Consider the following 25,822-nt stretch of genomic DNA (forward strand, 5'->3'; position numbering starts at 1 on the left):
GCTGAAAGAAGGAATGACTTAATTTTTAAAGGGGGCTAGCGCCAAGCTGGAGGTAGGGGGAAATGTTTCAGGGCAGAGGCGTGAGCTGAGCTTCCTGGAGTGTTGTCTTCACAGAATCGAGCCTGGGTCAGGCTGATGTAATGAACCAACCTGTCAGAAGAATCTCAACAGAAAGTAGGTCAGTTTCTTCCCAGCTCTTTAAGAACCAGAGGCTTGGTTTCCGCGCCTGCGCATTAAGAGAGTAAACACCTCTCTTTTTTTCACCCACTCCCGCCTGCCGGCCCTATCCACATCCTCCTCCCATTCTCCCCTTCTCCGAGTTGGTTAATGGTCTGTTCTTGGGAGTCTGGCTCGTTCTGGAGGGTGGCGAGCATAAATGGTACATTCCACTGCCTTCGTTACCTTCCGCTTTTCGCTTCTTTTCTGTTCTGCTCCCCCCTACCGAATGAAGCCCAATAGACTGGCCCAAAAGAAGGGGGGGGGAGCCGGGCTGAGGGGACCGGTCTGAGCCGGTCTCCGGCGCAGGCGCAGTGCGGATAAACAGGAAGCGGGCGGTAGAGGCAGCGGTAGAGGAGACCCAGGGGCTTCGGGAGGAGACAGCGGGAGAACTAGGATTATTGGAAGGTCAACAGAAGCTAACTGAGAAGGAGAAAAAGAGCCTTGGCCATCTGCCTCCAGGGAACGATACGTCGCGGACTCGCTCTCCGCTTAGGCTTCCGGCCTTCCCCAGCTTAGGCTGAGGCAGCGGCTGACAAAGGGCTTGCGCCGGTGCCGCCGCCCTTCTCATCCGGGCATTCGGGTCCCTGCGGAGCGGGAGGGGGAAGGGCAGAGGGGGAAGGGAAGGAGCAAGAAGGGGGCGCGCTAGGAGCCGAGGCCCTCTCTAGGGCTCCGGGCCGGCGGCCCAACGGACGGAGGCCGAGAAGGACCTGCAGAGGTGGCGGCGGCCGGGGGCAGGAGGATGGTGCAGAAGGAGAGCCAGGCGGCGCTGGAGGAGCGGGAGAGCGAGCTCAACTCCAACCCTACTGCCTCCGCGGGGGCATCGTTGGAGCCGCAGGCAGCTCCAGCCCCCGGAGAAGACAACCCAACCGGGGCCGGGGGAGCAGCGGTGGCCGGGGCGGCAGGAGGGGCTCGGAGGTTCCTATGTGGCGTGGTGGAAGGTGAGAGCTGTGGCGCGGGCTGGGCAGGAGCGTCCTCCCCCCGCCCCACCCCAGCAGTAATCTGTTCTTTCCTGGTTAGGCGGATGGCGGCGGAGCCTGGGCGGCGGCGGTGGCCGGCAGAGGGGAAGGGGGGTAAGCTCTAAAAGGGGATTATTCCCTTGGGTCTGAAATTTGACCCTGCTGGAACGAGGGAAGAGGCGAGAGGGTGGGCAAGTCTTCTCTCGCGTTCTGGAACGGCGTCGAATTCCCCTCGGGCTATTAACATGCCTGACCCCACCCGCCTTGGGCTTGGAGCCAGGCGTGCTCCAGTGGAGGCGGTGTAGGGAGTCTGGTCTTCGGCTTGAGTTTTACATCTTTGTACCTTGGGATCTTGTTTTCTAGGGTGGTTTGTGTTCACATGCGGAAAGGCATGTATAGTGCTGCTGCCCCTACCCTTTGGAAAAAAGACTACCCATCAGATGTGCTAGTTGTATTCCTGGAGTGAAGAGAAGCTCTGTGGGCCTATAGTTTTACAAATTACTTTTTGCTTAGAGGTGTTTTTTTTGGTTTGTTTTTTGTTTTGTTTATTCAGTCCCCAGCCTCCCACCTTTTGAATCCAGTTTCATTTGCAGCCTGGAAAATTGCCCTTTGTTAACTACTCTGCCTTACCTCTGAGGGATAAAGCTTTGATTTTAATAGTATCTGAGATATGAGTATCTGAACTAAAAAGTTCAGTTATTGCAGAAGAGGTTTAAAAATTCCTTTTCACCACTTCCTTTCCCATTACCATTTAGAAATGATGGACTTTTTTTGGTGGTTGGAGAAAATGAGTAGAAGATTGTATCACAGTTTATGAATGTAATGGACAAATGTTCCACAGATGTGCATTGTATGAAAGTATAAATCAATTTCATTATTGCTCTTACCTGAAGTACAGCATGTATTCGAACTTGCTAAAGTATTTTGGCTGACCCTGGGTTTCCTAGCTGTATACTTCATTAGTTTTCTTTTATATGTAATGGTGTGCGTAGGAGTAACAGTTAAATACTGGTCTTTATAAAAACCCAGAAAGTCATGGAAAAGGAAAGAATGATTGTCCTCTTGGTTGAGAACTTGTGAACATATGGAGTATTCATTTGAAAGATGGGTGGTGATTATGGTATTCTAGATAAAGTTTAATTGTAGGGGAAAACAGACTAGTTGGCAGCTAGGGTTAGAAATGAAACGGTTCAGTGAAGTTAGCTGTTGCACAATTTTGGGGGAAACAATGAAAAAACTACCTATGTGTTTGTCTGGAATCGATGTTTATGAAAACATGATTGCTTTGCTTGACTTATCCATTGATGTATTTATAGGACTAGAATCTGCAGGGAGATACTAGGAAAAGAATCTGTTTTGTGACCTAAGATCTTGGGATGGAGGGTGGGAGAGAAGTGCTGGACGATTAGAAATTTTGGAGCTAGACTACAGTGAGTCTAAGGAAACTTGCCTGTGGATTACACCTTCAATAGTTATAGAAAAAGCTAGTTGTGGTTAAGATCAGTTGATTTGTTTTTCAGGATAGTATTAAAAGGGAACTAGTCTACTTAGAATTGTCTTATCTGTTGCCTTTTCTCCTTCCCATTCCCTAGAATATTTCCTTGGTGACTAAGTACCTGATTTTTTTTTCTCTTTTCCTCACAAACCTTTGTTGATTGTATTTATTTACATATTTATGAGGTTAATTTGTGCTTTTATTTGCAAGTATTTAACTACAGTGGCCCACAAAATGTGTTGATTTTAAAAGTACATTTTACATCACAAACCAACACACACATATGTATACATATATAAAAGTGAAACAAAAGTTTTGCCAAAAAGGTCTACCCTGAGTGTTAGTTTTGTTTTGGGGGTTTTTTTTACGAGTTTTTTTTTTCTGAAGCAAGGATGAACTGCACTCACAATCACCAAAGTTCCCAGTGAACCTTCTTAAGGTTCACTTTAATGACGTGAATAGTGTTGCAAGTTCTGTGGATGAATCTTTGTTGATTTTAACTCATGTAACAGCCCTGCTTCCTCTTTGTGGTGCCAGTTAACTAAAACCGTGAACCGTACTCTCAAAGAGCAAAGTTAGGGTTTCCGAAGATTAAAATGTTAGGCCCTTGAAAAAAATTTTTTTTAATGTTGAGACAGCTCTAAAGGAAAATTCAATACCTACTCCTTTAAGAGGTAATGATAATGCAAACTGTTGAAGGAAAGCTATAAAGACTTGTAAAATTCACTTAACATTTTAAATCACTTGTAAGAGAGTAATCATGGAATTGTCCAGATTGCAAGTGCTACAGTTTCATGCATTAGTACCTAATGCATTTTTTATTTTTATTTTTTGGTCTGTCTCATTGTCTTTGTGCAGAGTAACCATTCTGTTTAGAGTGGAGGTTATTACAGTTCAGAAATTTTGGTTTTGAGTTTTGAGTTAAATTGTGTGTATAAGGAGCATCTTCATAATACTCCTGAGAGGTTGTCCTTATCTCTGGCAGATGATTAGATTGAGACTGGTGGAAAATAAAGGTTAGGCAAACTGTAATACCAGTTTGGTGCTTATATCACTAACATTATCCATCTGCAGGTTTGTTTCTTGCATTGCTAGTGCTGTGCCCCCACATGGGATACTGGAGTGAGTCACATTTTTGAAATTTCAGTTGTTCAAACAAACATTTGCTCTGGAATTGAGATGGCTTGAGTTTCCTGTTTGGGCCAGTTCCGATGTTGAATTTGCTGTGAGTGTAGTTTAAGGCACTTTTTGGGTCTCTTTTACAATGTCATTTTGGAAAACAAACAAAATCATAAAATTGGGTCAGTCAGATTCTTTACTAATTCTGTTCCTGATTTTTTTCCTACCCTTTCTACCTCTAAAAGTGGTTTAACTCTCCTCCTAGATAGTACTTGTTATTAATAGCAGCTTGGGGTTACTAGGCTTCCCCTCTCCTTACTGTAAGATTGAGATAATCTTTTTTAAAAGTTAGGTTTAAACATATTTGGTCTTTTTTGACAGTGAAAAAAGATGACGTTTAGCTCTTTTTAGATAACTTTATCACATAAGTAATTTAGTGTTCATGGTAGAAAAACCAGAAAATTTGCCTTGTAAGCAAAAAGGGAATTAAAGTCATTTTATCATACCACCCCAAAACATGTTAATGTTTTACTAAACATCCTTCAAATTTTTGTATTGTTTACAAACTGATGTCATTTGTATTGCAATCTGCTTTTCTCAGTACACAGTATATCGCATTCTTACAATTTCATTCTTACTTTGAATCTAGGATTTTATGGAAGACCATGGGTTATGGAACAGAGAAAAGAACTCTTTAGAAGGTAATTTTTTATTATGTAAAGGAGAGTCTTAATATTTCCTTTTGTTTGAGGAAACACTAGCACTGAATTGGCTGAGTACAATTTGATGATTTCTCAGTTGCAGAAGTTATTTTACCTTGGTCTTCTTCCTCTTCACCTAGGCCAGTGGTTCTCAGACTTTACTGGGAAAGCTGGATAGGTTTTGGGCTTCACTTGCTTCACTCAGAGCTGTTGTATTTTTATTTAAGTCTGTTGGATATGTTAACATTCCTTATTTAATTTTTTTTACAACTCCACTGGACTTGAAAAAGGTTAAAAGCTACTACCCCAGAATATTAGCTTTTTAAGAGATGGAGCTGCCTCAAGAAAAGGGAAAAAATGGAAGTGTACTGGTTATGCATGTTGCGTGTTTCTATACATGTAATTTTCTTTCCTCTTAAGGCTCCAGAAATGGGAATTAAATACATATTTGTATGCTCCAAAAGATGACTACAAACATAGGATGTTTTGGCGAGAGATGTATTCAGTGGAGGAAGCTGGTAATCTTTTTCTTTTTAATCGGTAAATGTAGAGTATGTGAAGAAAACAAGTATATTTTAAATGTAGTACAAGAATTAAGTATTCCACTTTCACTTTGTAGGTAGTTTTCCTTTATATAGTAACTGTGTGTTAGTGCAGATTGAAAGAATAGCACTAACAATGTGTAGCCATGGTGTGATTCACGGGTTTGCCAGTCTGACTCCACCTGTTTTGTGGTCATAATTGTACTTTTTAACTTCTGCCAGTAAACAGTAGGCCATTGGACAAAGAGGTGCTGAAGCAAAGCTGGGCCTTAGGCAAGGCAAGTGAGGTGCCTGCCTTGGGTGCAAGTTTTAAAGTACTGCAAAAAATCAGTGATAAAGATAAAAAGTATTATCTATTTTTTAAATCAGAACTAATGCAAAAAATCCATGAACAAAATACCAAAATCTAAAATAAAGACAGGGTTAGGTATTACTGATTGTTTTGCTCCAGGTTCAACCAGGTATGGCTTGGTCTTAACCACTTGATTACTAGTACCGGTCCTGTCTTTATTTAAAGTCAGGAAGGACCTTACCCTGGTTCAGGCCTATACTGAAGTGAAAGCCATCTCAAACTGTCCTTTTTGCGTGCGTTCTTATGTCGAGTTAGCTACATAAAATTCATAAATGTAAGGAACTGAGACAAATGGTAAAGTACTTTTCTTTGGGTACTTGAATGAATGGGGGGACATTTTCATACCTGGAATTAAATGGTAACTAGCAAGTAATTTACTTGTTACAAGTAAGTTAGTTACAAATAAACGAACAAGTAATTTACTTGATACTTGGTTACAGAGCCCAGCCAAGACAGTGAAGGCAGAAAGTTTTCTTAAATTATGAAAAAAGCAATTAAACTCCATCTAGTTTGTTGTTTACTACTCTATATAACTTAAGTGTTTCTTCAACTTGATTATTTTTTGGTGATGCTGGTAATGAAATTTAATGTGATCAAAATATAGTTAAATGACTATCTTAAGATACTACTGAAAGTTATTTAAAGATATATCCTGTGGTATGGAATAGTATTTCAATTTACTTAGGAAAATTGTCTGTCACATTTTAGAAACTTAAAGCTGTGATAGACTTTTTTGTTGTAGTTACAGAGATGTCAAGATTGTTAAGGCCATTACTTAACCCTGGTTCTTAAGGACACATTTTTCTTTTCTTCTAAATTATAAAGTAGTTATATGTAGAGTTGTTTATTTAGGAATTCCAGTTGTACAGAGACAGCAAAAACAAAAACATAACTCAAACACTATAGGAAATAAAATTGGTTTGCATTCAGTAAGAGGATTGATGCCTTAATTGAGTATTTTTGAGAAATGGCAATGGAAGGAAGAGAATGCTTTTATTGAGTTCAGGGTGATATTAAATCGTATCAAGTTTGTGCCATTATGTAAGGCCTGTTGTCACATTGGACATGACAGTTTTGTAAAATTGAAGGGACTTTTTTTCTTGACTTACTGAAAATTGGAGAAAAATAACCTTCAGTTTAAAAGTGAAGGCTCTTTTAGTTTTCTGTGCTGCTTTCTAAAGTCATGGACTCTGTTCTTTAGAGCAACTTATGACTCTCATCTCTGCTGCACGGGAATATGAAATAGAGTTCATCTATGCTATCTCACCTGGATTGGATATTACTTTTTCTAACCCCAAGGAAGTGTCTACATTGAAACGCAAACTGGACCAGGTAATTTCCTTACTTTTCATTATTTTTCCCTGAGTCAGTACATGAAACTGAAAAGTTTCTGAGTTGCTTTTATGATATAAAAAGAAAACCAGATTCATAGTACTTCTTTGTTCCTGTACAGATTTTTACTTTCTGTGCAAATTTTTTACTTTTGATAAGAATATTTTCTAAAGGGAGTGAAAAGAGCTTTACTGGAGGCACGGTTGCTTTACAAACTTCACTTTGCATAAGAACTGCCTTAAAAGAATGCTTAGAAGTAATGCTTAAAAGAATGCTCATAAGCTCTATTCCCATAGATTCTTAATGAAGACTTGAGGTGGAGACTTACCTCACATTTCAGCTGATTCAGAGTCTTCAGGGTCACATTTCCAGAAACTCTGTATGCTGTTGGGTGCTTGCTTGACTGAACTTCTGAGTGAGGTTATAGAAATAGGATTCACTCGGTTATATGGTTAAGAGGCATAATTCAGTCTGGAAATGACTGGCTAGTTTCCCAAAATGAGAAGAAAAACTAGGTAAACATGTAAGCTGTTGTTGAACTCTGATTGGAATCTACATTCTACTTAACATAAAAGCTGCACATCTGTTTTGGTGAAGTAAGTGTAATATGTTTATTAAAACAAGTTTATATTGGACTTCCCTGGCAGTCCAGTGGCTCAGACTTCATGCTTCCACTGCCAGGGGTGTGGGTTCCATCCCTGGTCAAGGAACTAAGATCCCACTTGCCTTGTGGTGCACCTTTAAAAAAAAATGTGTATATTATTGGTGGTATTGGAATGGCTGGTGAAGAATTTTTAGGTTGTTGCAAAAGTAATTGTGGTTTTGCACTGTTGACATTTGCCATTTGATGTTGGCATACATTCTTATATGTGGATATATTATACGTCATTTTAATGTGCATTTCTCACTTTGTTTTTTTGCTAATGTCTTATTACTTGCTGTGTATTTTACATGTATTTGAAACTATGAAAGTGATGTTAGACAAAAATTAAATTCAAGCAGTTTTCTTACTCTAGTTAAAAAATGGGTCATAAGACAGTGGAGACAAAACATCAACAATGCATTTGGCCCAGAAAGTGCTAATGAACGCATAGTGCAGTGGTGGTTTAAGAAGTTTTGCAAGGGAGACGAGAGCCTTGAATATGAGCACGGTGGCTGGCCATCAGAAGTTGACAACGACCAACTGAGAGCCATTATTGAAGCTGCTCCTCTTACAACTAGACAAGAAGTTTAAGAACTCATCCTCAGCCATTCTGTGGTTGTTCAGCATTTGAAGCAAATTGGAAAGGTGAAAAAACTCAATAAGAGGGTGCCTCATAAGCTGACCGAAAACCAAAAAAATCATTGTTTTGAAGTGTTGTCTTATTCTGTGCAACAGTGAACTATTTCTCAATTGGATGGTGTCATACGACGAAAAGCGGATTTCATACAACAACCAGTGATGCCCAGCTCATTGGTTGGACCGAGCAGAAGCTCTAAAGCATTTCTTAAAGCCAGACTTGCACCAGAAAAGGTCATGGTCACTTTGGTGGTCTGCTGCCAGTCTGATCCACTACAGCTTTCTGAATTCCAGCAAAACCATTACATCCGAGAAGTATGCTCACAAATGGATGAGATGCACTGGAAGCTGCAACACCTGCAGACGGCATTGGTCAACAAGGCCCAGTCTTCTCCATGACAACACCTGAGTGCACTTGCACAACTAGTGCTTCAGAAGTTGAATGAATTGGGCTTACAGTCTCATCCTCCATATTCACCTGACCTCTACCAGTCTGCTACCACTTTTTCAAGCATTTCAACAGCTTTTTTCAGGGAAAACTCTTCCACAACCAGCAGGATGCAGGAAATGTTTTACAAGAGTTTGTTAAATCCTGAAGCATAGATTTTTACGTTAGAGAGATAAACTTAACTCTTGTTGGCAAAAATGTGTTGATTGTAATGGTTCCTATTTTGAGTAATAAAAGATGTGTTTGAACCTAATTATAATGATTTAAAATCAAGTCTGAAATTGCAGTTAACATTTGTACCAACCTAAAAGTTTGGGATTTCCCTGGCTGTTCAAGGGTGCTTTCATTGTCAGGACTGGGTTTAGTCCCTGGTTGGGAAACTAAGATCCCACAATCTGTGTGCTGCGGCCAAAAAAAAAAAAAAAAGTAGTTAAATTTCTGTGAATAAGCTCCTAAGAGGTTATTTCCCCGCTTGATCATATTCTGCTATTTTGGTCTTTCTGATTGATGACTTAGGTTTATGTGCAAAGAAATTAGTTAGCATCAGTGTATCTTGACTAGAGCAAATGACTTGGATATTTCATGTCTTAGTATTGTTCTTTTTTTTTTTCATCTGGTATGGATCTTCTGTAGTAAAGATGTAGAAGGATAAGCCACTGACTTTTAAGTATAACTATTAACTGTATACTTGAATATTTTAAAGCCTGTATTTTTTACTCTTTAAGATGAGCTCGTAAAGCATCTTGTTGTTTTTTTTTTTCCTTATCTAGGTTTCTCAGTTTGGATGCAGGTCATTTGCCTTGCTTTTTGATGATATTGACCATAATATGTGTGCAGCTGACAAAGAGGTATTCAGTTCTTTTGCTCATGCCCAGGTCTCCATCACAAATGAAATTTATCAATACCTAGGAGAGCCAGAAACTTTCCTCTTCTGTCCCACAGGTATTGTATATAATAGCTTTCTATTTAACTAGTCTTGAAATACATAACTTTCAAAAGACCATGTATGAGTTTTATTGTTATCCCCTCTCCCTTTGGTATGTAAAGGTAGGAATTCTTTTTCTAGAAGATGTTTCTCCAGATCTTAAGTTGGAGAAATTTTAGGGATTAATAAATGACAACTGAATAGGTGAAAGACTGTGTATTTTTTGTTACTAAAAGTATATGAACCTTACCTTTTCCGGGTTAGAGGAAGGGAATAGTATTATCAAAGTGAAAACTAGAAAAAAGCAAATTTACATTGCATTTAACTAAGTCACTTCTCATTTTCCTCCTGCTTGTTCCTTTTTTCTGCCCTTGCCTATCTGTATCCCTTTTCATTGCTCCCACTTCCATCTGGGCTCTTACTTCCAGTAGTCAGAATAGAAAGCTTAATAATTTTTCCCCCATTTCCTTTTATTCCCCCTCTTACTTCTCCCTGGTTCCTTCCACTGAAAATGTTTTTTCTCTCTTTTTTTTTTCCTCTCAAAATTCAGCCTATAAGAAAACTTCCCCAGGCTTGACTTCTTGTTCAGGAAGAGTTTAAATAAGTTCTAAGAAATTTTAGACTGTATTGATTTAACCATGTGTTTGTATGTCTTGTTAAGAGTATTGTGAACTGTGAACCTTATCTTTTCTGATGCTACATGAATATTCAAGTAATGTTTAATAAGATCATACTTGGTAGTTACTTAATTCACTGCAAATTATAATCAGTTATAATTGAGTTCTAAGCCAGGGACATAATTTTGCTTTATTTTTATTATGATATCAATCCAGTCTGTTTGGCTTCTGATTGAAACTGAGAAATGTAGACAATTCAGAGTTTGTAGAAAATGCTAAAAATTCCAATTATTTGTCTTTAGTAAACTTAAATTTCTAGTGACCATAGGATCATAAGGATTGATCTGTCCTACTTTTGAAGGAGGAATATCAGGTTTTATGAATTGATTTTTTTTTTTTTTTTTTAATGAGCTAGTTTGTTGACCTTTTTTGGGACATGAGATAGAGGCCTTTTATCATTTGGATCAAAACAGTTTAAAATTGATAGACATTTTTATCCCCATTGAAATACTCATGACTATTTCATTCCTATTTTACTGATTAATTTTTTCCCCCTACTTTCAGAATATTGTGGCACTTTCTGTTATCCGAATGTGTCTCAGTCTCCTTATTTAAGAACTGTGGGTGAAAAGCTTCTACCCGGAATTGAGGTGCTTTGGACAGGTAAGTCTTAAAGATTTATACAGTAAAACTTTCAATTAACTAGGATCTAGAGAAATTGGTTGTTTTGGTTAATTGTATACTTTTAAAAAGCTGAGCCTTAATGAGATTCTCTTTCTTTTACAAAGTATGCATTCTTCACCTAGTATTAAGAATACCTTTTGAGGATTTTGCAGTGAGTCTGAATATCAAAATAATTTATTAATTTTTATTTTCGTTGTGGTTGCACTGCATCTTTGTTGCTGCCCACAGGCTTTCTCTAGTTGTAGCTGTGGTGCACAGGCTTCTTACAGTGGCTTCTCTTGTTGCAGAGCCTGGGCTCTAGGGCACACGGGCTTAGCTGCCCTGCAGCATGTGGAATCTTTCCAGACCAGGGATGTCTCCTGCATTGGAAGGTGGATTCCTACTAGACTACCAGGAAAATCAAGAATGTTGTATTTTATGAAATGAAAGCCTTAATGCTAGATTGACAGCTAGTAATCGATGAGCTGTATTAGCTTTCATTCTAAGAATTAAGGGAAGAAACCCTCCCAGGATTTAGGTTAATTAGTTTGTCTAATTGAGGATATATTATATTGGGAAAAAATTGTTTACATGGAAAATTTGTTTCTTATTAATGTATCATTTTGAGGAAACTTGCCCACACCTTTAATACTTGTGCCTTCTAACCACTAATTCTAGGAATCTACTCTGAGGAAGTACTGAGCGAGGGGAATAAAGCTGAATAGAAGCACATGTTGCTGTGTTATTTTAGAAAGAAAAATTGTTTAAAAATAAAATCAAAAGTTACATGCAGTATATTACTATTTTGAAAAACCATGTATGAGAGCCTTTTAATAAATGATGGCCTTTATTTCTAGGTCCTAAAGTTGTTTCTAAAGAAATTCCAGTAGAGTCCATTGAAGAGGTTTCAAAGATAATTAAGAGAGCTCCAGTAATCTGGGATAACATTCATGCTAATGATTATGATCAGAAGAGACTGTTTCTGGGCCCATACAAAGGAAGATCCACAGAACTCATCCCACGGTTAAAAGGAGTCTTGACTAATCCAAATTGTGAATTTGAAGCCAACTATGTTGCTATCCACACCCTTGCCACCTGGTACAAATCAAACATGAATGGAGTAAGGAAAGATGTAGTGATGAGTAAGTAAATGACTTAATTCTTGACCTTGGGAAGAGATTGGGGTTAACTAGAACCATTGGTGAGTATATGTTCTTTTGTCATCAAGAATTTTTTTTAAGGTATTGTTTAGTCCTGTGAGTGAGATGTTAAATGATAGAAAAAGGGCTCCCTGGAGTGGCTTTGGGCAACTTACTTAATAACTTTTTGGCCTCAGTTCTTTGTTTTTAAAATGTGACTTGGCCTTTGAAACCTAAGTAACTAGACAAAGTAGTCTTAATGTTCTGTTACCCCTTGAGTAATTCTGATTGAATTTACGTAGTCAGATGATTATATTTAAATGGTGTATTTTAGATGGCTAGATATTCTTATCTGAGTTGCTTACTATGTAATTTCAGTTTAGCGTACATTTATGAAACATATTCTTATTTTAGACATTGGCTTACTGATTTTTATTTATGAAAAATTCTTAATTGAATTCCAGGTGAGAGAATGCTGACTAGTTGTTTATTCATTAACATTTAGACACCTATTTATCAAGCACTAAGGATTCAAAGAATAAAATAGTCCCTACTTTGAAAGAATTAGTCTAGTGTTGATAAAGCAGGCAGGGAACTGTACTATAGAATGATGAGCACTGCAAATAATTATATACAGAGTCCTAGGGGGAACACAGGAGGGAGTGATTGATTACCTCTCTTAAGCAAAAGTGGCAGTAAATGACTTCATGGAGAAGGAGATACTTAACACTGGGTGAAAATATAAGTAAAGCCTGTTGGGCATTAAAGATTGGTGGGCTAGAGATGAAAACACTATCAGTGGACGTTGATCAATGATTTGTCCAGTGATTCTGAAATTAGTGTTTATTATTTCATTTGGGATTTTACATTTGGCAGTGCATTTAGATGACTATTCTAGGTGAAGTGGTTCAGTCAAGGGTCTTGGTTGTGTTTGCATTATTATGCTTAAGGTTTGTTCTTATTCCGGTTCTTTGCCTCTCCAGTTTTACTGTAAGAATTAGTGTTTTGTAATCAAAATTGTTTTTGTGCTCTTTCTCTGTTTTGCAGCTGATAGTGAAGACAGTACTGTATCAATCCAGATTAAGTTAGAAAATGAAGGCAGTGATGAAGATATTGAAACTGATGTACTCTATAGTCCACAGATGGCTCTGAAGTTAGCTTTAACGGAATGGTTGCAGGAGTTTGGTGTACCTCATCAATACAGCAGTGAGTTTGGCCTTTCTTTGTAAGAGGGTTGGATTACATTGTTTGAGACATAATGAACGATTGTGATGTTTTATTACAGGCCCACCAAGCAAAATGAAATTTAGGAATCTAGAGAATAAGGTTTTTAAAATTTTACTTTTGGCCTTAAATAGGTTTTATCTTCTTGGAATGCTAATTTGTTTTTAAAAAAATTTTTTTTAAATAGTTGTTCAAAAATAACAGATCTTCAAAAGAGAAGAAAATAATAGGTGTTGCCGTATTTATGATCTGTTTCCCCTCTCTTCCCTTCCTCACCTCCCTGGTGGTTTAGAGAAGTGGCACTTTTTCTTAGGGCTCAGATTATTTGGAATCTCAAATTGAGGCTTAGAGATAGGATCAGTAGAAAACATTTCTCTGGATCTTATTTGTTCTGTTTCTCATTCTGATTATCTTTCTGGCAATTTGTTTTTATAGGTAGGCAGGTCGCACACAGTGGAGCAAAAGCAAGTGTAGTTGATGGGGCTCCTCTAGTTGCAACACCCTCTTTAAATGCCACAACTGTAGTTACAACTGTTTACCAGGAGCCCATTATGAGCCAGGGAGCAGCCTTGAGTGGTGAGCCTACAGCCCTGACCAAGGAAGAAGAAAAGAAACAACCAGATGAGGAACCCATGGACATGGTAGTGGAAAAACAGGAAGAAACAGATCATAAGAATGACAATCAAATACTAACTGAAATTGTCGAAGCTAAAATGGCGGAGGAATTGAAACCAATGGACACTGATAAGGAGAGCATAGCTGAATCAAAATCCCCAGAGATGTCTATGCAGGAAGATTGCATCAGTGATATTGCCCCTATGCAGACGGATGAACAGACAAACAAGGAGCAGTTTGTGCCTGGTCCAAATGAAAAGCCTTTGTATACTGCAGAACCAGTGACTCTGGAGGATTTGCAGTTACTTGCTGACCTATTCTACCTTCCTTATGAGCATGGACCCAAAGGAGCGCAGATGTTACGGGAGTTCCAGTGGCTTCGAGCAAATAGCAGTGTTGTCAGTGTCAATTGCAAAGGAAAAGACTCTGAAAAAGTGAGTATACTTAATATACCTGCTTCTCTGGCGTGGATGGATCCCCATGCTGAGGATATGGAGGAGGTCTTAAATGAGAATTGGCCACATCTTAGAATGTGTTCTGTAAAGTAGGTATAGACTCTGCTGAATCATGCTCTTCCATAGTTTGACCTTACAGTAGTTAGGAATGAAGGAAGGTCAAAGTTGATTAATATTTTAGGAATATTTGTTGGTTTGGGGAGACACAGACTTTTATTGCTTATCTTTAAAAGTTTAAGCCCTGTGATTCTTTAATGTTGATAAATTTGCAGGTACTTGATAAGATAAACAGCTTAGTTTATAACTGTGCTTTAGATTATGTTTTTAAACTTCCAATTTTTTGAGCATTGTTATTGATCCTCAATAGATTGAAGAATGGCGGTCACGAGCAGCCAAGTTTGAAGAGATGTGCGGACTAGTGATGGGAATGTTCACTCGGCTCTCCAATTGTGCCAACAGGACAATCCTTTATGACATGTACTCCTATGTTTGGGATATCAAGAGTATAATGTCTATGGTGAAGTCTTTTGTACAGTGGTTAGGTAGGTGCACCAGGAATAATCTCTTCTCAGATATATTGTCCCTTAAAAGAAAAAAAAATTATCCCACAGGGAGAAAAACATTTAGGGAATTGGTGAATTTCCAACTGTGTTTAAATTCCTTGCCTAGATTTCAAAGGTGTAGTTGTTGTACAGACTTGAGGTGCAAGCCTCAGTAAACATATCGAGTACATTGATTTTTCTCCCTTGGGCTAATTCAGCATAAATATCTTGAAAATGTGTTAGAAAGTACTGACTTTAACTTGCTCTGACTGAATGCTTCCTGGATGGAACCATGTATACCACTTTTATCTGATTTGGAGATGAGACTCTATGAATTGTGACTATGTGAGCTCTCTGCTGCTTGCTGTGTCTTGATAACATTAATGCTGTGTTTAACAGAACAATTGCTGAAATGACCTAAGGGGCCTGGAAAGAGGAAGCCATCCTCCCAGCCCTGTGCGCATGCGAGCTTTAGTGGTAGGCTATTCTGGTGCTACCTGGTATTATTTCATAGGACTTTTTCTTTATCCCTCTACCAAGTAATTGGTTTAGCAGGGAATAAAAACTGCAAACCCCTGAAAATGCTGCTTCATTAAATGGAAGTTCTCCAACAGTGAAAAAAAAAATTTTTTTTTTTAAGTTCTCAAGCTTGGTTAAAAAGCACCAGCATGGCCAGGTTTCTCCAGGGAATCTCATTTCATTTCCAGGTTTTCAATACAGGTATAAGGAATATGTAATGGACTTATGCATAGTACACAGCAGGCAGCAAGGCTAACTGACATGTCAATTTTCATAGTAGTCACAAACACTATGATGGGTTACATAGTCTTGGTTGTGAAATAGAAATATGAAACACTGTGAGCTTACAGTAACTCAGGAGTGGTAGCAAAGAGATTTCTCACTTTCTCTGTATATACTTTCAGATTCTTAAATATATAAAAAAAAAAACTTCCTATAAAAAAATCTTCCTTTGATACAACTAATTAGCAGCTAAAAATAAGAGTCTGATTGTTAATTTGAAAATAGAGGGAATTCCCTGGCTGTCCAGTGGTTAGCACTCCACACTTCCATTGCAAGAGGTATGGGTTCAACCCCTGGTTAGGGCATACCCGCAGGGCATGGGCAAAAATAAAAAATTAAAAAATGGGAGAAAGAGAATATAGAGAACTTTGGGTTCCTGTATATATCGCACAACAGGTAGAAGAGAGAATTGTGACTTCTTCCTGTTAAAAGGCTCCAGGATACTTCTTCTGTGTGATACTTGGCTGCTTTTAGGCTTAGGAAAAACCTCTCTATTGTTTGTTGGATGGTGGCATTTGCCTTCCAGGCTTTTGCCTTTCAGGAGGTATATTAACCTTTATAGGGATTGAAGTCTTAAATTTCCAACCTATAATCCAGATTATTGGGTTTGAGAAAGTGTTGCTTAAAACATTGGCTACTTAGCTTTCAATTCAAAAATTATTAAAAACTCTTGATTATATACAGTATTGCTGCTTTTTCCTCTCAGGCTTTTACCTCTGTACTGTGCAGTTCCGGGGGCAGCTTTCCCTAATTGTATATAGCTGTCGTACAGTCTCAAAGCCAGAGTATCTTAGAAGTTTTAAGTCATCATCTTGACATCCACATAGTTTCCACAACAGCTCACGACAAAATATTTTCATGGTTCTATAGTAATTTCAGGGAGTTACTGATTAGAACCCTTTGTTTTCCCTTTGTTTTCCTCCAGTCTCCAGTCCAGCTGGCATTCAGTCCTTTAAAGAATGTGGCTATGCAGTACTTTTGATTACTAACGACTTCTATTATCTTCTTCCCCATTGTGTACAGATGGGAGAATCCTCAGCACAAGTTCTACTACTATTGGATGGACAGCGGCAGATGTTCACAGCGCGTCATGATTAATTAGTTTAAATTAAAAGGTTCTGTGAGGTAGCTCAGGTAGATTTAAGGGCAATAGGCATGAACTGAAGTCACGTTTGCGCAGCGACTGAGGCATTAACCATGTTTTCATTTATACAGCTCTTCGTACATGTAACTTTTTATTGTAATAGTTGGAAGTGCTAGTTATGTTGTAGTCTCAAAGTAGGGGGTAGGGGAAATTGGCTGTTCCTTAAAGTTTGAGAGGTATAGTTTTTCCTGCAGTGTAAATTTACACTGAGCTATGGAATGGGGCAGGTTCTCTTCATAACCAAAATTTTTACCCTATTTCATATTTATTTAACAAATACTACATTATATATATATATTTAAGTACCCCTACCCCTGAGAAATGACAACCCTGGATATAATCTCTTAATGGGTCTGAATTGTCAGCAAAAAAATTGGTTTGCTTTGGGACTGTCTGACTAGCACAATATATATTGTACTGATGAGACTGTTAACTTGAACAGGAGGTAGAATGCTGTCTTCAGTTGGAAAAGAACTGTGTTGCGCTGCTTTATCTTGTCAGAAGACTAGGCAGGTGATTGTGATTTGGCCTCCAAATTATCTTTTAATTTTCTCTTATTACTAGCTTCCTTTATTGCTTATGGATGGCAATTATAATTTGCTTTTAATTCTCTCTCATTATTAGCTTCCTTAATTGCCTGTGGAGTTGGTTACGTGGTGACCTTAAATGCAGATTTTTGGACCTCAAAGCTTGTCACTCCATGTATGAGCTGAGTGTACCGCAAAGATTATAATGGTTGATCAGAGGAGCCAGATAGTGTCATACTTTTAAGAAAAGTATGTTTTAGTTCTGGACAAATTAGGAGCATCAGTTGGCTCTCTTTAGTTCTTAGAATCTGTCAGACTGGTACTGTTACCAATTCAGCCAAGTCTGAATTTGGATTGTCCTTGTCAAAAAAAGTACTCACTGTGTTTCATTGTCAACTTACTGAATAATTTCTTTTATTCTACTGACCTTAGTTTTCTGACAAGATTAACCCCCTTTCTCCCATTTTTCCCTTCCCTATTCCCTTCCTCAAAATGTAAAATGTGACTTCAGACAAGTTTAATTCCTTTATGGGCTGTGATAATAAAATGTATCATCAATATCACTTTATTGCAGTTTAAAGTTACTGTACTTTTGGTAGAGAGGAAGCAGCTACCTTGATTTTTATAGCTGTACCTAGGGAATATATAAATGTGACTTAGACACACTTGACACTTTCCTTCCGATAATTTAATAAAGGGTAGAACTCTTTCACTAGAACAGTAATTATTCATTAATCAGTGGAAGGAACGTCAATATTGAAATTCCATTACAAGTTAAAAAAAAATTATTATCACAGCCTTGTCCTGAAATCCTGGATTATTAAATAGTTAGACAGCTGTTTCCACAGTGTTTGTTAGTTTGTTGGACGTTTGAGACCCCAGGAAATCCCCTTTCTCGTAACGTTCTCCGCTTGGATCTGATCTCAACAGGGTGTCGTAGTCATTCTTCAGCACAGTTCTTAATTGGAGACCAAGAACCCTGGGCCTTTAGAGGTGGTCTAGCAGGAGAGTTCCAGGTATCAATATGAATTCACAACTGAATTGACGTTTTCTTTGTTTTATGAGAAACCTTATGTTGCGCATCAGATGGCTGGAAGGATTGGTCTGCCGAAGGCTTTCTAGTCCCAAATTCAATTTAGTTACATAGCTGGATTTTAAATCAAATTTTCCTCCTCTTTCGCAGTAATTTCTGAAGGAGATGCTGCCAATTCCCCCCCGCGCCTGCGAAGCGCAGCGGCTCTAGGTATATACTTCACATTGTTTCTTTGCAGGTCGCACAGCATTTTAATCTGCGCCCGCAATGCACAATGCGCGCATGCTTGTCTGCCAGTGGAAACTCCATGAGCAAAAAGAATGAATAATTATGCAAGTGAATGGTGAAAGGGCTTTGGGGTATTTTCCCAATTATTTTATAAGTAAATTTGGTACTTGAAAGAATAGTCCAGGAATGAAAATTTAAACAAAATGTGACTTTTTTTGGTATTGGAATTTTGTTCATGGACTTTTCAGGTGCTCTACTTTTCTCCCCCCAACAGGTGCTCTGCTGCGCACAGCAAACTGAAGCGCATTGCTTTGGGGATAAAGCGTCTCCTGGACAGATAACCCTCTTCAGACCAAACCTCTCCTCCTGACATTCTGTTCTGCCATCTTTTAGTAGAGAGATGGTCTATATAAGATTGGTTTAAAAAATAGATTTGTCATAATTGGAATAGATGTTTTTTTTTTTTTACTGTAAATTTAGATCCCCAGTAGTATGCCACTAAAGCTATGTAACTCAGTTTGGGTAATTTCGATTCAGAAGCATTCCCCTCCCTCAGCAAAGAGGTGTTTATATTAGTAAAGCATAGTGTACCCCTCTTCTTTAGGTCTGCCTGCAGTAGCCAGTTAATGTTAAGTTGGTAATCTGCAGTGCACACTCATTAAAAGAAGTAAATGTCTTCCCAGTACTAATCTGTCTCCCTTTTTTTTCTTCCTACAGCGTTTGCTGCCAATTGATGGGGCAAATGACCTCTTTTTTCAACCACCCCCACTGACTCCTACCTCCAAAGTTTATACTATCAGACCATATTTTCCTAAAGATGAGGTAATTGTCTACCTGCCAACTTGGAGTGTGGTTATGGTGAACATTTAATACTTTCTTTTGAACTCCCTGATTAAAAAAATTATTTTTGTGTCTTAAAATACAAACTTTAGATGGGGAAAGTTAACTGAAACGTTAAACACAGGCAGTTTAAGGAAGAGCCTAAGGAGTTTAGACTCAAGATCTTGTGCTTAGTTTTTTAATTATTTATTTGTTTGGCTACTCTGGGTCTTAGTTGTGGTACGTGGTATCTTTAGTTGTGGCATATGGGATCTAGTTCCCTGGCCAGGAATCGAACCTGGGCCCCCTGCATTGGGAGGGTGAAGTGTTAGCTGCTGGACCACCAGGGAAGTCCTGTGCTTAGGTTTTATCTGGTGAAATGTATTCAGAGTTGGAATCCTGAACAATATCTGTGTGATATGTTGTTCTAGCCTGATGTTCTCCACTATATTTTCTGCAGTTTTTAAAGTGCTTCAGGCTGTTGATAATCAGCTACAGAAAAAGGCAAGCCTGCTTAAAGAAAATGATACTTTATATATTTTGGATATATAGAAAGCTGAGAGCTTCATAGTTTGCTGAATTTTGAATCTACTATTTAGTGCCTACAACTATCCCCTGCAAGGCTGTTCTCACCGTTTACTATAACCGTGCTGTTTTTCTACTGATTTTACAAATATGACTCAATAAATATTTAACAAAGCAGAGATGATGTTTATGACAAGTCAAACATTTTGTTATTCCCTCTTCTAGAAGTCCATTATGACTTACGAGTCATATTGTCAGATTCTATTGCCATTTTGCTTGATGTGTTGCTTAATTAGATTGTATTTTCAGGCTTCCGTGTACAAGATTTGCAGAGAAATGTATGATGATGGAGTTGGTTTACCTTTTCAAAGTCAGCCTGACCTTATTGGAGACAAGTATGTGATGAAGTATTTGTTGGATTTGGGAGTAGACATTTCAAAGGCAGGATTATCTGGTGTGGGGAGATGAAGACTAGAAATACAGATACAGTTTTTTAGAAGTCCTACTTTAGTTGTAATAAAATCTGAGTTATTAATATGTATAAATTTCCAATTTTTATTTATATCAAATGTAGTTTCCACACATTGTCATTTGAGTGTATTGGGCTTTATTATATCACTGATTTCTGAAGTTTTATGTTAGTAACTTAACTCATTCTGGTTTCTTTTCTTCTGAGCAGGTTGGTAGGAGGGCTGCTTTCCCTTAGCCTGGACTACTGTTTTGTCTTAGAAGATGAAGATGGCATATGTGGTTATGCCCTGGGCACTGTAGATGTGACCCCCTTCATTAAAAAATGTAAAATTTCCTGGATTCCCTTCATGCAGGAGAAGTATACCAAACCAAATGGTGATAAAGAACTCTCTGAGGCTGAGGTAATACACAGATTTAGAATTAAACAATGGTAATTTTTTTAGAAAGTAAAGTACTTATTAAAAAAGCAAGCAGATGTATCTTAAAATCCCAGTGCTTTCTCAATTTGGCTTACAGAGAAGAATTCTTAGGGCTTATTCTTACTAGCATGGCATTTTTCACTGTTTCCAACATTTTTTGATTTGGAGCTGTTGTATTACTTTCTCAAGTGAAAGCACACTGTTGACAATGAAAGAATCTTTCTTTTTTCCCTTTCTGTTTTGAAGCACGAAACTTATATGTTATGGTTTCTTCTTTGGGTACTCAGGGCAAGTTTAGTAATTAAAAATCTCATTTGCCTGCTGATGAAGCTAACTTGCTCTCCCAATAATGCATTTCACATGGTAATATGAGTGAAAGTCGCTCAGTTGACTATTTGCGACCACATGGACTCTGCAGTCCATGGAATTCTCTAGGCCAGAATACTGGAGTCGGCAGCCGTTCCCTTCTCCAGGGGATCTTTCCAACCCAGGGATCGAACCCAGGTCTCCTGCATTGCAGGGAGATTCTTTACCAGCTTAACTACCAGGGGAGCCCAAGAATACTGGCGTGGGTAAGCTATCCCTTCTCCAGCAGATCTTCCCAACCCAGGAATCGAAGTGGGGTCTCCTGCATTGCAGGCAGATTCTTTACAACTGAGCTATCAGAGAAGCCCTCACATGGTAATAGGAATGAACAATAAAAAGTTTCTTCTGGAGGATAATCTTTACACTCAATAAATACTTTCATAGAATATACTTGGACTTACATTTGTGACATTGTCTTTTTTCTTCTGTATTGGTTCTCCTCCTTTTCTGAAATTCCCTACCCCTCTTCCCCACACCAGTGTACTCAAATTCTATTACTGTTTTTTACTTTTGCCTCTAGCTAGATGGCAGTGTAATAGGCTGGTTTGGAGTTAGGCTCCCTTACTTAGAATTATATCAACATAACTGCAGCGTGCTGGTGATTGAGCTCTTGATGGGACCTTCCATATCTGACAGTTCTCAGCCTAGGAACGTATGAAGAGTAACCAGTGTGTCTATTACAAACTTCTTTTGTAAAAATTTTTAAGTATACACAAATTTACTATTTTAACCATATTCTAGGGTATAGTTCAGTCGTGTTAAGTACAGTCACATTTTTGTGCAAACAGTACAAACTTTAAAAACAGTATTTTGAATTATTTAGTTTTTATTTTGAATAATTTTAGATGTACAGAAGTTACAAACATAATAGAGTTTAGGTATACCCTTCATCCACTTTCTCCATTTGTCCTTGTCTAAGAAACCAACTTTGGTGCATTATTGTAAACTCTTCACCCTACTTACAGTTTTTCCATTAATGTCCTTAATCTGTTCAGGATCCAGTCCAGTATACTACATTACATTTAGACAAACTTAAAAAATGAAAACGTGTCAGCCAGAATTATAAGCTAATTGATTTTGCACGTGGTAATTTTCCCATTACCAGAAGAGTTGTTATTGAATATTGCTTTCCTTTTCCTGTTTCTAAGTTCTGTAGTTGGGATATGTAGATTGATAATGAGTAGCTACTGAAAGTCAAGAGATTCATCCTAATTTTTACAGAAAATAATGTTGAGTTTCCATGAAGAGCAGGAAGTACTGCCAGAAACTTTCCTTGCCAATTTCCCTTCTCTGATAAAGATGGATATTCACAAAAAAGTAACTGATCCAAGTGTAGCCAAAAGCATGATGGCTTGCCTCCTCTCTTCACTGAAAGCCAATGGTGAGTAGATATTGTGGAGTTGCTGGTGTTTGGGCTAGATGGGGACAGGACTCTTATTTTAGGATAAAAAACTGAATTTACGTTCCCTTCTCCACCACTTATGGTTTTGCTTCTGAATTATTAGTGCTGCAAGAACTGCATGTGTATTAACCATTGAAAAATGCTGCTTTTTTATACTATGAATGCTTATATTAAGCCCCAATTAAATGAGAAGTGAACACATGAATTTATTTTGCCAGGAGATTTATAAATGATAGTTGAAAATTAAATGAACCTTGGGAAGACTTCATTTAGGAATGTAGAATCGCTTATACTTTCTCTTCTTTGAGTTTGTTACTTAAATCTTCAAAAATACTTTGCTGTACATTCAGTTCAGTCCAGTCACTTAGTCTGACTCTTTGCAACCCCATGGACTGCAGCACACCAGGCTTCCGTGTCCATTATGAACTCTCGGAGCTTGGTCAAATTCATGTCCATCGAGTCCAACAACCTTTTAAAACTAAAAACTCCTTAGCCTTTGGGCAAGACAAAAATGAACATACAGAAGCTGAGCACTCATTAGAGAATTGTTGATGAATGAGAATGCACTTTGTTGCATCTTTGTATCATTTGATTTAATGGTGTCCCCTTTGTGGGATAATTGAAACAACTCTGAGGAAAGTATAATTCTCAGAAGTTGTGCTTGGAACTGAATAGTACAGGTGTGAGGTATGTCTTAATATAAAAAACACATTCTGGTTGTGTTGACTTGTGATATAGGTTGGAATAGGCTCTGCTCTGTGGGTCCTTCAAAGGTATTTTGTGTGTGTGTGTATGTATAATATTCATATATTCATGTATACATATTATAATTATATGTTCAGCAGAGCTATTGTTTGCCTTGAGGTTTGTTCCATCCAAGGCTGATGCCAGGCCCAACCCTAGTTAGCTTCCGAGATAAGACAGGATTGGGCAAGTTCAGGGTGGTATGGCTGTAGACACTGAGGTTTTGGACAACTTCTTTGCTAAAAGGTACTCTTTCTGGGGAAGAGTTTCACTTGCTGTTCAAAAAAAATTTTTTTTGACGTATATCTGACAAGGATTGTCTGTATTTAAGGTGTACAATTTGATGCCTTGAAATACATTGTGAAATAATCACCATATTCAAGCCAGTTAACATACCCATTACTTTAAGATAGTTATCATTGCAATATTGATGAATATTAATATCCATTGCCTTTATATAAATTTTAAAAGTGTGAGATTTAGGGACTGGTATAGATAAGCTCCTACTGTGATCCATTTGAAACATATAAAGATTAATCACAAGTTCATAATTCGACTAATTCAGTAACATTTATATTGTGAATGTTTTGTTTTTTTTCCCTAGGGTCCCGAGGGGCTTTCTGTGAAGTGAGACCTGATGATAAAAGAATTTTGGAATTTTACAGCAAGTTGGGCTGTTTTGAAATTGCAAAAATGGAAGGATTTCCAAAGGATGTGGTTATCCTTGGTCGGAGCCTCTGACATTTGTTGGCACTATGAACTGTCGGAAAGTCTTAACTCAGCTGGTCGGTGGTGGTTGGGGTCTTCATACAGCTCAGCCTCTGAAGTGGCAATGAATCAGCGAATTCAGATTGGAAACAAAGAGGACTGTGTAAAACTCACTCATCATACTTAGAGACTACTAACTCACTGGTTGGAAGAAGATAATACTGCTGCGAGTCCTATAGGAAAGAGATTTGGGCCTCCTTGTTGGGTTTTGTGTTAGGTGCCAGGACCTCTTACATGGGCTTATAGGGAGGGAGTCTTCAATAAATGTAGTCAGCACTGTTTTTCTGCATCCAGTGTGGTTGCATTTCTCACCTAAGAGTACAGAATCATTTGTCATCCTCCTTGGCTTATTGACTGAAATGTATCTCATGCTTTAGAGACGTGGCGAAGATGAGAAAGATTTGGGTTCAGAGGCTTCAGGGTGGAGACTCCAAGTGGGATGGTTATGGGATAGTTTAAGCTGAGGAAACGATTTCAGTTTGGGCGGTTTTTCTGCTTTTTGTAAAGCCCTGGCTGGTTGTCTCCTAGTGACCATTGGTTCAAGCAAGTTGTGATTTGTAGGGACAGATGTGCAGTTGTTTGTGGCAAAAGCCTCAAAGTGACAAACTTGTAAAAAAAATTTTTGTATATAAACTAGCTGTAACCTGACTATCCTTTGTGTTTTTGTAATTTTCCTTTTGAAAATGAAAGGGTGCGGTTCAGGATGGCACTTTGAATAATGTAAATCAGTGGAAAGTGGATTTTCTTTGCTTTTGTCTTTGGTTTTGTTTTTAAAAGAACTTTTATTATTTTCAAAGTGCCTCCCACCTAGGGCTAGGCCATGACCACTTTGGGTACAAGAGCCTAACTTCATAGGACTCACAGTCTGTTGCAAAGTGCAGTCATTGCTGGAAATTAACCTCAATGCAAATCAGCATGTGAAATGTTAGTTTTGACATCTGGCAAGTAGGGTTTGGGGACTGATTGATCCCATTTGCCCACAGGTCAGTTGTCCTTTAATTTCAAGACGTTACTACTGGTTTTATTAAATCAGTCTTTAGTTCTTGCATGTTTGTATCTAATTTTTAAAAGAATGAGTACACTTTAACCAATGACTTATGGTTACCCTGTTCTCTTTCCTTTAACTGCAGGTTCTGAAAGCTTCAAGTATTTCAATTTAGATTTGGTGTTTTTAAGGGTTCTGAGCAAATGCTCTTGCATTGAATCTTGCTCTGCAGGGTTCTTTTTTTTAATCATGGCTTGCTGGCTTCTTGTAACAATGTTTTGTTACCTTGCTTCCCAGCAGTTTTGTATCAGTTTTAAGTTTGAGCTAAGAGGGAAGAGGATCAAGGAGAAGAAAGTTTAAAACATTTTCTTTCATAGATTTCCATCAGTGTGGGCTTTGAAAAAGGTCTTTTGAGGGGTTGTACCTAGTGACTTTCAACCAAAGCCGGTGAGTGTGCACTGAATGGGTGAGATGAATGAAGGAGGGTTACATTCAGGGTTAGAAACCTGCAACTGGTAGCAGGATATGGAAGGTATGTTGTACAACTGGAACCAAGTTTGCATTTTCAAAGGCTGAGATGAAAGGAGGGTCTCTACCAGCTTAATGTCACTTGGTTTTTCTCTTAAGTACATTTTGTACACTAGTGGACAGTTCTAGCATTTTATCTGGTGGATTCCATGGTCATCCTCCAGTGGAATCAAGATTTTCAGCAAGTTTGCTTGCAGCTTTATCTTTGCTTTTAATAATCAGTTGGCTGGTATTCTGGTCACAGGGCTAACTATGAAACACATGTCCAGGCCTTTAGGATCGTAAAATGCTATGCTGTCTATCTTCTATGGTTATGGCTATTTATTATGGTTGAGATGATATTTCATTGATTGTTTAGATCACAGCTCAGTTCCTGTAGAAAACAAACTGTAAAACTATCTGAAGACCATACAAGAGGCAAAATAAAACTTGAAGTGAA

At 38.2% G+C, this 25,822-nt stretch overlaps 1 protein-coding gene across 19 annotated transcripts; it reads left to right on the forward strand.

The window, feature by feature from the left end:
• OGA (O-GlcNAcase) lies at positions 1-25,822 on the forward strand. Of its 19 annotated transcripts, none has more exons than XM_081546598.1 (18): positions 1-178; positions 885-1,157; positions 1,237-1,289; positions 4,439-4,490; positions 4,911-5,008; positions 6,586-6,716; positions 9,214-9,385; positions 10,550-10,648; positions 11,506-11,790; positions 12,835-12,993; positions 13,447-14,060; positions 14,449-14,623; positions 18,026-18,111; positions 19,074-19,178; positions 20,010-20,095; positions 20,380-20,572; positions 22,178-22,337; positions 23,707-25,822. In XM_081546598.1, the coding sequence occupies exons 1-18, from the start codon at positions 141-143 to the stop codon at positions 23,841-23,843; spliced, it is 2,916 nt and encodes a 971-aa protein (XP_081402724.1). In that variant the 5' UTR covers positions 1-140; the 3' UTR covers positions 23,844-25,822. The 19 variants fall into 19 exon arrangements, 15 of the variants coding, with proteins under 15 accessions (XP_081402724.1, XP_081402764.1, XP_081402743.1 ...); XM_081546638.1 differs by having other exon boundaries at positions 1-174; XM_081546617.1 differs by lacking the exon at positions 12,835-12,993.

This window comes from Giraffa tippelskirchi, chromosome 2, assembly GCF_054371585.1.
Source record: "Giraffa tippelskirchi isolate mGirTip1 chromosome 2, T2T-mGirTip1v1.2.pri, whole genome shotgun sequence".
Taxonomy (NCBI): domain Eukaryota; kingdom Metazoa; phylum Chordata; class Mammalia; order Artiodactyla; family Giraffidae; genus Giraffa; species Giraffa tippelskirchi.

Coding starts and splice junctions, on each gene's coding strand:
- OGA (XM_081546598.1), top strand. CDS start 141: ATGAACCAACCTGTCAGAAGAATCTCAACAGAAAGTAG. Junction 9,386..10,549: donor TTTCCTCTTCTGTCCCACAG/GTATTGTATATA, acceptor CCCTACTTTCAG/AATATTGTGGCACTTTCTGT. Junction 14,624..18,025: donor GTCTTTTGTACAGTGGTTAG/GTAGGTGCACCA, acceptor TGATCTCAACAG/GGTGTCGTAGTCATTCTTCA.